Raw genomic sequence first — 12,189 nt, 5'->3', positions numbered from 1 at the left:
TATTTTTTATACACACCCTTTTTAGTTCATAAATTGATTTTAAAAAATGTTTTAAATTAGTTGTATTTGCACAATTTTTTGTCAGTAAATTATTTTTATATTTTTGGTTTTTTAAAAGCTTGTCAATACAAAAGCATTTTAGCAGAAATTAGGCTAAAAACGAGTTAAGACTTGTGATTTGATTTGTGTCGACTTAGGTTCAGCTCAATTATAATTGAATCGAGTTTGAGAGGCTTAAGTTTGACTCTCTAATTAAGTTTGAATTTATTGTTAGGATCAAGAGTTTTTTTATTTAGTGAGTTTTTATTTTTTTTAAATAACAGTTTTAAGGCATGCATGAGGGGATCTTTCTGTTTATGTTTTATGTTATGCACATTGATTAATTTATTTACTTATTTAACCAGATCAATTTATTTATATATGGATAAAATTGTTTATATTTACAAAAATATCGAGTTAAAAAGATTTATATCTACAACTTATTTTATAATTATAAATAAATTCAACTTCAAAAATAAATTATTGGACCTGTTATAAATAAGCTTTTTTTTTTCTTTTCTCAATAACACAATTCAACTTTTCTCTATTAATTTATTTTATTAATATTATTAGAAAATATTAATTTTAAAAATTAACAATTAATAAATTTAAAATTAATTTATTCGATTAAACTCAAATTTATCTCTTTCAAAACTCGTCGAATTAAAGTTTCGATTTAACTCAATTCTCTTAAACCTAGTCAAACTCAAATTATATTAAATTTATCTTTAGATAAAAATATAAAAAGTCACAACCAAGTGATATAAACTCAAACCCTATGGATGGTTCATAATAAAGTCCCAATCAAATAACTTTTTATATCCCAAACATATCAAATTATGCATTATTCCATACAGAAATACTATATGTATCCGGCTTAGCCCACTCTTTGTTACGCCCCTGCTAGATGCTAAGCCAATCAGAGAGGGGCCGTAGCAAGGAAAATCAGCTACCAAGTTTACCTGCAAAGAATAATGATCCACTTGATTAAACACTAAAATGGAAGAATATACTATATGCTTTAACTGCCATTGTCAAAATTAAATTTTTACAACTGAATCTTGAGCTACGAGGACTTGGTCTTGTCATTCAAAGAAGGCAGCATTTAATTCAACTATAGCAAACTTTGACAGGCGTGAGAAAGACGGTATATACTAACAAACACTACCCTAATTTGCCGTCACTTTGAGTGTACGTATACCAACTTCTGAAAGCGCCATGCCACGATGCTCCAACAGCAATATTCAACTCCAAACTCAGTAGAAGTCAGCTGCCGGCTATCTCTCCTTTAACCAGTATAAAGTAGATTAAGCTGCCACTGACATGTACACAATAGCCATACGATACTTCTCTTCTACTCATCAAATATGCCAGCCGTTTCTTTCTTTTTTCTCATTTTCCTGATCAACTTTCATCTTGACATGGCTCAAGGAACTGAAAGGAACACTTTGCAAACTTACATGGTCCATGTGAAGCAGCCGGAAGGCAGACTTCTTACACACTCAGAAGATCTAGAGAACTGGCACAAATCTTTTCTGCCACTTAGCACTCCCAGAGCAAACTCAGACTTGAGCCAAGGCATGTTTTATTCGTACAAAAATGTGATTAATGGCTTTGCAGCAAGATTGACAGAGGAGGAACTTCAGATTCTCAAAAAGAAAAATGGGTTTGTGTCGGCGCGTCCTGAAAGGAAACTACGTCTGCACACAACACACACTCCCACCTTCTTGGGGCTGAACCCCAAGATGGGAGTTTGGAAAGAATCGAATTTCGGAAAGGGAGTTATTATTGGAGTATTGGATGGTGGGATTCTCCCTAGCCATCCATCTTTCAGTGATGAAGGAATGCCGCCCCCTCCAGCTAAATGGAAAGGAAGATGTGAGTTTAACATGTCTGTCTGTAACAACAAACTTATTGGTGCAAGATCATTCAATATCGAAGGTGCGGGCATGAAGGGCAACGGAGTTGAACCACCTATTGATGTAGATGGGCATGGAACTCACGTAGCAGGCACTGCTGCTGGAGGATTTGTGAAGAATGCTAATGGGCTAGGAAATGCCAATGGCACAGCCGCAGGGATGTCACCTTATGCTCACCTAGCAATTTACAAAGTATGCTTTGGAGGTTTAACAGACTGCACTGAAAGCGATATTCTTGCAGGAATTGATGCAGCGATTGAAGACGGCGTTGATGTGCTCTCACTCTCTATTGGTGGAGAATCAGTACCATTTTTTAATGATTCCATTGCAGTTGGCTCATTTGCAGCAATTCAAAAGGGAATATTTGTAAGCTGTGCAGTCGGAAATTTTGGCCCTTTCAACAGCACGCTTTCTAATGAAGCTCCATGGATTCTTTCAGTCGGAGCAAGCACCATGGATAGGAGAATCGTAGCCACAGCAAAACTTGGGAATGGAGAAGAACTTGATGGTGAATCCCTTTTCCAGCCCAAGGGGTTCTCCACTACGCTATTGCCTCTAGTATACGCTGGTTCAAATGGCAAACTAGAGTCTGCACTATGTGCAAACAGATCTCTGAATGCTGTCGATGTCAAAGGTAAGGTAGTCTTGTGTGAAAGGGGTGGGGGTATTGCAAGAGCTGCCAAAGGGGAAGAAGTGAAAAATGCTGGTGGTGCTGCTATGATTCTCATGAATGATGAACCAAGTGCCTTCAGTACAGTAGCTGATGCCCATGTTCTGCCTGCAACACACGTTAGCCATGCTGCTGGGCTTAAGATCAAATCCTACATAAATTCAACAGCAACACCCATGGCAACAATCTTCTTTAAAGGAACAGTCATAGGAGATTCCCAAGCTCCTGCTGTTGCTTCCTTCTCCTCAAGAGGTCCCAGCTTGGCTAGCCCTGGTATTCTGAAACCAGATATTGTTGGTCCTGGCGTGAGCGTTCTAGCTGCATGGCCCTTCCCTCTGGACGACAATAAAAATTCAAAATTGACTTTCAACATGGATTCAGGCACATCAATGGCATGTCCTCACCTTAGTGGTATTGCTGCCTTGCTCAAGAGCTCTCATCCTGACTGGTCGCCAGCGGCCATTAAATCTGCCATAATGACTACTGCTGATATCCTAAACATTGAAGGTAAGCCCATTGCTGATGAAACACTTGAGCCTGCGGATATCTTTGCAATCGGCGCCGGACATGTTAATCCTTCAAGGGCAAATAACCCAGGATTAGTCTATGATATTAAACCAGATGCTTATATTCCTTACTTGTGCGGTCTAGGCTACAACGACGAGGAAGTGAGCTATATTGTGCACAGAACAGTGAAATGTTCACAAATATCAAGCATTACTGAGGGACAGCTAAACTACCCTTCATTTTCTGTTACACTAGGATCGGCTCAGACATTCACAAGGATGGTGACAAATGTTGGTTGTGCAAATTCATGGTATTTTGCCACGGTTGTTACACCCAAAGGTGTTGATGTGAGTGTCAAACCCAGTAGACTTTACTTCTCAACTGTAAACCAAAAGGCAACATACTCAGTGACATTCAATCTTACGGGATCAAGTTACAGAGTTGGTGAATATGCTCATGGATATATAAAATGGGTTTCTTCTAAGTACATAGTAAGAAGCCCAATCTCGGTGAGATTTGAGTAACAAAACAGATGCTACTACGCCCAACAAGGTGAAAAACGCTTGTGCTGTCATTGAATCAAAAATTGCCGGTAACATAATGTGATTGTACAAGTGTACCATCTCATTCTTCATGTACCCTTCAACAATGTAGTATATGTAAGTTAACATATATGCAATGATATCAGAAAGAAAATTAATACCATCTTAAATTAACACCGACTTCATTTTTGTTTCAGTTTCTTGTTGAAATCAAAACTAACCTAATTTGGCATACCCCTAGGAAATCCCTCAGTGCTAGACTGATGGCGGTCCAAGTAGAACGAAAAACTGAAGAACTCTACTTCTATGGAAACTTGAAGTCCCTCCGATCAAGATGTTGCGCACAGGACATTGAACAACTATAACCAGCGAACATAATCCTTGCCTCAAAGAAGAAATGTGTTTTATGGGTCATTAATCTCTTTATATGCAATAGTGGCAATCAGATTCCACTAACATCCAGCTATCAGGAACAGGTTAAAAATTATAAATGTGGTTGATGTCAAGCCATAAGTTTCAGATCCCCTAGATCCCTACAGAGCGATGCCAGGATGATAAGAATGGGTATGTAGAACAATAGTAGAGCAAAGTAGGTGTTACATTTAATAAAAAAAATTAGAAGTGGTAGCTTATGACTTGCAACACAATATTCAATGAGCACAAACACATGAGACTTCACACTAATGAGAGCGGGTAAAGAAAAGCTTCAAAAAGAAATTTTTTTTTGGTAAGTAAACTATATATTAACAAAAAAAACAAGTCTTCCATTAGTAGAATTTGGAAACAACCTACACTCATTCTTCTTGATGAGAAAGACAACCCAAGACACAAATTAAGATAAGTCATTGCTTTCATAACAAAAATTAGATAGATTAACATCATCTCCTCTCAAATGTTTATCAAAGTTTTTACAACGATATAGTTAAAAAGAATAACCAAATAAACCTTTTACATTACCTATCTTTGCAAGTAAATGTGCAAGTTTGACCAACTTGTCTGTGCTATACAAATATTCCCCCTAACAGTGAAAAAAAATAGCATTTGTATCAGTTCTAAGGAAGATAAACATCCATCCAACTTTGTAGGGAAGCCAGCTTTCTATACTCAGCAAAAGCAGAACGTTAATTTTCAGGCTAAACCAGCAGGGTGCTTTCTTCCAAGGCAACAACAAACTAGATCCTCCAGGATTGAGATCACTCAGACCTACAACTGCATAATTCAAAATGCTGCAGTACCAGGGAGGAGCAATACACATCCGGAAAAAATTTGCAGTCTCGCAGATGGCCGAAGCAGCAGCTGAAACAGGAGAAAGAAGCCCAACACGAAATCTGCATAATTTGATCAGCTTCTGCCTGACTTCTGCACCTGTAAAAAATCTGGAATGGCCTGGGCAAGAACTGCTTCTGAGTGAAAATATGCAGATCAAGGCCTGCTTCTGTCTAAATGTTGCACTTGGGAAAAAAACTAGAACTGCAAGGAAGAGGTGACCAATGCTGCAATTCCTGGGCAGCTTAGACAAAGGCAGGAATTCACCCAAATGGCTGCACTGCTGCACAATCAGGAAAGGCAAAGCAGCAGGCAGACTTAATCAAAAGGCTCTAATGGATTTTTTTATTACGTATATATAATTGATGAGAACTTCTGCCTGTCATACAGGAAACACTAATAAAAGAAATTCTAGAACAATCTGTGATCTATTACTTCAAAAATAGAAATTGCTAGACAGGAAAAAGATATTCTCAAGTAAAGAACATTGACACCTTTTTATGCATCTACCTACTCCCGTGATTAAGACATAAACCCCTCTCTCCAATTGCCAGATAAAGAGAGAACTCCTAGGATTTAAAATGCAGCCCCTCCACAGTTTTAAGATAACTTTGCCATTCTAAAGTATCCACAAACGACGAATATGTTAATGCATCAACCAAAGCCAGGAGGCAAATCAGGGTCCTCATCACTACCATCAGAGGGCTGCTTATTCTCCACATCTATTGAAAATCCAGGTGGCTCTAGCGCATCTTGAGAGTGATGGTTCTCTCCCTTCTGCTGTTCCACTGGTTCTTTATCATAAGGTATAGGCAGCTGCTGCACCTCTTGGAGCTGCATCTCTTGATCACTATGGCCTACACAGAAACCTGGTGGTGCTTTTGCTTCATGATCAGATAATGTATCATCAACTATACATGCTGAGGACTGTTGAATAAACATTAAATGTCCGTTTTTATTAGTGCGTTATTTCAGCGTTTTTAGGAAAATGAAATGTTAAGAGTCAGCAGTTACTTTCATAGGTGATAGTGGGTTTATGGCTATTAATAGAATTGCCTATAATTAAGTTTATTTCAGTTTTAGAAGGAAAGACTACAACCTATAAATAAATCATTGTATTACTTGTAAGTAGGACAACAGAATCGAGAATAAAGCGTCTCTTCAGAAATTATTATTCTGTCTCCATAAGTCCATAGTTTGCAGCCACCAACTGTTTACAAATTGGTATCAGAGCCGATGGAGAGTGTAACCAATAATGTGTCGCTGCCTCGATTAACGAAGATGAACTACAAGAATTGGAGCATCCAAATGAAAGCTCTTCCCGGTTCTGTTGATTGTTGGGAGGTGGTTCAAGAAGGTTTCAAAGAACCAGAAACTACCGCAGGATATACGGCGGCTCAAAATAAGGCGTTGAAAAAGACGCGATCAAAAGATAAGACGACATTATACATGCTATTCCGAGTTGTTGATGAGTCAGGCTTTGAGAAGATTGCGAGTGCGACAACTTCAAAAGAAGCGTGGGACATATTGGCGACTGCATACAAAGGAGCCACCCGAGTTAAACAAGTCCGCCTTCAAACTCTTCGCGGCGAGTTGGAAGGCATGAAGATGAAGGAGTCAGAAGGTGTCTTCGATTACATCACGCGTGTTCAAACCGTGGTGAATCAACTCAACCGAAACGGAGAAAAGTTGTCCGATGCACGGATCGTGGAGAAGATTTTGAGGTCGTTAACCGACAGCTTCGAGAATGCTGTATGTGCCATAGAAGAGTCAAAGGACCTAACAACTGTCGACGAGCTTGCTGGTTCCCTTCAGGCACACGAACAACGTAAGAAAAAGAAGAAGGAGGAGACACTTGAGCAAGCACTTCAAACCAACGCATCGATCAATGACGAAAAGATACTCTATTCTCAAAACTTTCGAGGTAAATGGCGTGGCCGTGGAGGTCGAGGAAATGGTCGCAGTGGTAGAGGTCGCGGCCAAGAAGGGTATTATGAGGAGAAGGGGCAATCAAACCAACAGAATTGGCGTGGAAGAAAACGCGGTCGTGAAAGAGACGATCGGTCAAATTATTCCAACATCGAGTGCTACAAGTGTGGCAAATATGGTCACTATGCGAAGAATTGCAACTCCGATAAGTGTTACAATTGTGGAAAGGTGGGGCATTTTGCAAAAGAATGTCGAATCGAGAAAAAGGCGGAAGAGGCGACCAACCTAGCTGCGGAAGATGAGGTGAAAGAAGGTTTTCTCTTGATGGCATACAACAAAGTCAACACCGACAATGATACAGTGTGGTACCTCGACACGGCTGCAAGCAACCATATGTGCGGGCACAAGCATTTTTTTAAAGAGATGCGAAAGGTTGAAGCTGTATATGTATCGTTTGGAGATGGCTCGAAGGTTGAGGTCAAAGGTCAAGGTACGATTTATTATTTACAAAAGGATGGCTTAGTTGGGTCAATCCAAGATGTGTATTACGTACCAGACCTTAAGAGCAACATTTTAAGTATGGGGCAACTCATGGAGAAAGGTAATTTGGTTTTTATGAAAGACCGGATATTACTCTTGAAAGACAAGCAAGGGCGTTCAGTCACACAAGTTGAAATGGGGAGAAATCGGATGTACAAACTGAATTTGAGAAGTGTACGAGAAAAATGTTTGCAAGTCAACGTAGAAGACAAGGCGTCGCTGTGGCATCTCCGCTTTGGTCACCTGCATCATAAAGGCCTAAACAAGTTGGCAAAGAAGAACATGGTGCACGGACTACCGGACATGGACTATGAGGGAAAATTTTGTGAAGAATGTGTGCTCGGTAAGCATGCGAGAACATCGTTTCAAAAGAAGGCAGAATATCGGGCTAAGCAACCTCTCGAATTGATTCATTCCGACATATGTGGACCAATCACCCCTGAATCCTTCAGCGACAAAAGGTATTTCATTTCCTTTATTGATGATTTCTCACGAAAAACTTGGGTTTATTTTCTGAAAGAAAAATCTGAGGCGTTCGAGGTGTTCAAAAAATTCAAAGTGCTAGTGGAAAAGGCAACCGGTAGACACATCAAATCTATACATTCCGATAGAGGTGGCGAGTATACTTTGACGGCTTTCATGGAGTATTGTTAGGAGCAAGGCATAAGGCGATTTCTAACCGCACCGTACTCTCCACAACAAAACGGTGTGGCCGAGAGAAAGAACCGGACCATTCTTGACATGGTTCGATCAATACTCAAGAGCAAGAAGATGCCAAAGGAATTTTGGGCGGAAGCTGTGCAATGCGCTGTCTATGTGCAAAATCGGTGTCCACATGCGAAGTTGTATGATCGAACACCACAAGAGGCATGGAACGGACAAAAACCGACAGTTTCTCATCTCAAAGTATTCGACAGTTTGGCCTACGCACACGTGCCGGATCAGCGAAGAACGAAGCTCGAAGACAAAAGCAAAAGGTATATTTTTATTGGGTATGATGAGAAAACAAAAGGATACAAGCTATTCGACCCGATAAGCAAGAAGATTCTAGTGAGCCGTGATGTACGAGTTCATGAAGCAAATGAGTGGGATTGGAGTAAAGCAACAAAGGGTATCATCGAAGTTGGAGAATCATCAATTGCTATACCAATAACCATACTGGAAAGTTCTGAAACTATTGATGATGAAGATGAACCGCGACAACCCAAAATGCGAAGTTTACAAGATTTGTATAATTCGACAAATGAAGCACACCTTGTATGTCTTTTGGTGGATTCCGAGAATATAAGTTTTGAACAGGCGGTACGAGACAAGAAGTGGCAAATTGCCATGGACGAGGAGATTAAAGCAATAGACCGCAACAATACATGGGAGTTAACAGAATTGCCGAAAGGAATTCAGCCCATTGGTGTGAAGTGGGTATTCAAGAGAAAGGTGAATGCTCAAGGGAAGATAGAACGGTATAAGGCGCGACTTGTAGCAAAGGGATACAAGCAAAATGCAGGAATCGACTATGACGAGGTGTTTGCTCCCGTTGCAAGAATGGAGACAATCAGATTGCTCATTTCACAAGCGGCTCAATTCAAATGGCCAATATTTCAAATGGATGTCAAGTCAACATTCCTGAATGGTGTGCTCGAAGAAGAAGTTTACATCAACCAACCACCCGGGTACATGAAAATCGGAGAAGAAAAGAAGGTGTTGAAATTGAAGAAGGCACTTTACGGGTTGAAGCAAGCACCGCGGGCGTGGAATACTCGTATCGATACATACTTCAAGGAGAACGGGTTCGAGCAATGTCCCTAAGAACATGCCCTTTATATGAAGAAGAGTGGAGGTAATATGTTATTTGTTGCTCTTTATGTCGATGACCTCATTTTTATGGGGAATAATAATGAAATGATACAAAAGTTCAAGAGCACAATGGCACGGGAATTCGAGATGACAAATTTGGGCTTGATGAAGTTTTTTCTTGGTTTGGAGGTAAGACAAGGAGAGACGGGTATCTTTGTATCACAGGAGGCATATACAAAGGAGATTTTGAAGAAGTACAAGATGGAGTCTTGCAATCCGGTTTCAACACCAATGGAACCGGGTGCAAAACTCTCTAAGTTCATTGGAGGAGAACGAGTTGACGCAAGCAAATACCGGAGTTTGGTGGGAAGCCTTCGCTATCTCACATGCATAAGGCCGGACCTTGCATTTAGTGTCGGCATTGTAAGTCGATTCATAGAGGAGCCAGTTTATTCACATTGGAAGGCATTGAAGCGGATCCTACGATACATCCAAGGAACAGTGTCACTCGGGTTATTCTATTCAAATACGGCAGATTACAAGTTGGTCGGGTACTGTGATAGCGATTGGTGCGGAGACTTGGACGATCGGAAAAGCACATCGGGATATGTGTTTTCTATGGGTGACACGGCGTTTACCTGGCTTTCAAAGAAGTAACCGATCGTGACACTCTCGACATGTGAAGCTGAATATGTGGCAGCATCTTTGTGTGTACGTCATGCAATATGGCTCAGAAATCTGTTGGGCAAGTTGGAGCAACCACAACTCGGTGTGACTGTGATACGAGTTGACAACAAATCAGCAATTGAGTTGAGCAAGAACCCGGTGAATCATGAGAGAAGCAAGCATATTGACGTTCGCTTTCACTTCATCCGAGATCAAGTGAAGGAAGGAAGTGTGGAATTAGTGCACGTGGCAAGTCGGGACCAAGTCGCGGATATCTTCACGAAACCGCTACCAACGGTACTTCTCGACAATTGCAAGAGATTGATCGGCATGAAAGATGGCAGAAGCATTTAAGTTTACGGGGGAGTTTTGTTGAATAAACATTAAATGTCCGTTTATTTCAGCGTTTTTAGGAAAATGAAATGTTAAGAGCCAGCAGTTACTTTCATAGGTGATAGTGGGTTTATGGCTATTAATAGAATTGTCTATAATTAAGTTTATTTCAGTTTTAGAAGGAAAGACTACAACCTATAAATAAATCATTGTATTACTTGTAAGTAGGACAACAGAACCGAGAATAAAGCGTCTCTTTAGAAATTATTATTCTGTCTCCATAAGTCCATAGTTTGCAGCCACCAATTGTTTACAAGGACTTGATTGGAAAATTTTTCTCAGGTTCCATTTGAACTGGCAAGTCATGAGTTGATGATTCACCCACTCTTAAGCCACCAGGATTCATCAACTTATCATATACAGATTGCACGGTTTCTTCAATTTCACTTTTCTTGCCATCCTTCAATCCAATAATTTCCCACACGCCATCAGAAATTTGGCTCATTACTTGGGACCTAGTTGTTTATCAGTCAAGGAACTTTTAGCATTTGTTAATTAAAAATCAAGATCATCAAAAACTCTGAAGAAGTGGAAAACTTACCCAACCTCTTCATGTATGGCACCAGAAAGTTGTCTAGGCTTCATATTTGCGTCACCTGCATGATTAAGTGCTGCCGGCAGCTTCACAGCACAAATTCTTCCTGCATTCTTCAGCATTCCCACATATATTTGGTTAAAGTTAAACACTCACAAAAGCAAAACAGAATAAAATAAAATAAAAAAGTTGGAATTATATTCCTTTTTGTGAATTACAGCCATACACTATAAAAATAAATATGGCAACAAGGACAGGGATGCCGCTTTTAATATTTTCAATTTTTTAAGAGCTGCTTAATTACCCCTATGGTCTCCGGAAACTCCAAAAACTTCTAAACAACTGCATGTATTTATTTTAAAATAGTTTGTATCACTCCACCAAAATTTTATACTTATCAGAGACAGTTTCAGCATGCCAAACAGTTCAATATCAAGCCAACTACATTCCTTGCGGTGGAGTCATAGGAACACCAAGCAATAAAGAAAAAAGACCAGCATTCACAAGCTATAATATAAAAAACAGCTAAAGGATTTAATTGAGCGAGCTATTTTCCTGATTATGGAATAGCATTCACAAGCTACAATTGTAAGGCTCTATGTACACACTCTGAGTATATAAAATAAATACACAGATAATGTGTCATCATGTGATTGAGTGTTACTTAATTCAAAATCACTCAATTATATAATAACATATTATCTATATACCTATTTTATATACTTAAAATATGTACATACAGTTTTATTGTTTTAAAAATGAACTTAATCCAAACTTTAAATATACATTGAGTAGGTGTTATTTGCTCTTAATTTGAATAACTATCATTTTAATCACAATCTTTCATCTACCATGCATCATATACATGAATTTGATCTAAGACTAATATCTTATCTGGTTTGCTATTTTTGCTTGAAATTTGTTCCAAAAATAAAGAAATGGTAGGTAGGAACAATCACGTCTACCCTACTTTCTTTGCTCTTACCATACTTTTTTCGTCAATTCTATATTGTTATTATGAGTTTGAATTATAATTGTTGACCTTCTTTATATTATTTATAGTTAGATTTTATACAAAATGTTAAGAAATCTTGGGTAGAAACAAGACAGATTTAAATGCTCCTATTATTCATAAGACAGGTGTAATTACTCATACCTCGTGTTTTCGTCAATTCTACATTTTTGTAGTGACTCGTAGGTTCGTCAAAAAAAATATTATAAAGAACAACATATAGATGAATCTTCTACTTTAACAAAAGATAATCACTATTGTTCACAGGTTGCAAAAATGACACTACTATAATGTGACTTAAAAGAAGATGAAAGGTGTAATGTCAATATCGTATGGATGACGGAGATCTTGTTGAAACAACCACTACGGAATGGATT

The 12,189-nt window shown here is 39.0% G+C and overlaps 1 protein-coding gene across 1 annotated transcript; it reads left to right on the top strand.

Annotated features, from left to right (window-relative positions):
• The first annotated feature begins 1,460 nt into the window (after window positions 1–1,460).
• LOC123211090 (subtilisin-like protease 4) lies at window positions 1,461–3,703 on the top strand. Its single transcript, XM_044629623.1, has one exon. The coding sequence runs from the start codon at window positions 1,461–1,463 to the stop codon at window positions 3,657–3,659; it is 2,199 nt and encodes a 732-aa protein (XP_044485558.1). The 3' UTR covers window positions 3,660–3,703.
• The last annotated feature ends 8,486 nt before the right edge of the window (window positions 3,704–12,189 follow it).

This window comes from Mangifera indica, chromosome 3 (assembly GCF_011075055.1).
Source record: "Mangifera indica cultivar Alphonso chromosome 3, CATAS_Mindica_2.1, whole genome shotgun sequence".
In the NCBI taxonomy this organism is placed as follows: Eukaryota; Viridiplantae; Streptophyta; class Magnoliopsida; order Sapindales; family Anacardiaceae; genus Mangifera; species Mangifera indica.
Note: the sequence above shows the minus strand (reverse complement) of the source record. Positions and strands in the feature narration are given on the sequence as shown.

What these genes read in the sequence shown, in the direction of transcription:
- LOC123211090 (XM_044629623.1), top strand. Translation starts at nt 1,461, where the DNA reads ATGGCTCAAGGAACTGAAAGGAACACTTTGCAAACTTACATGGTCCAT.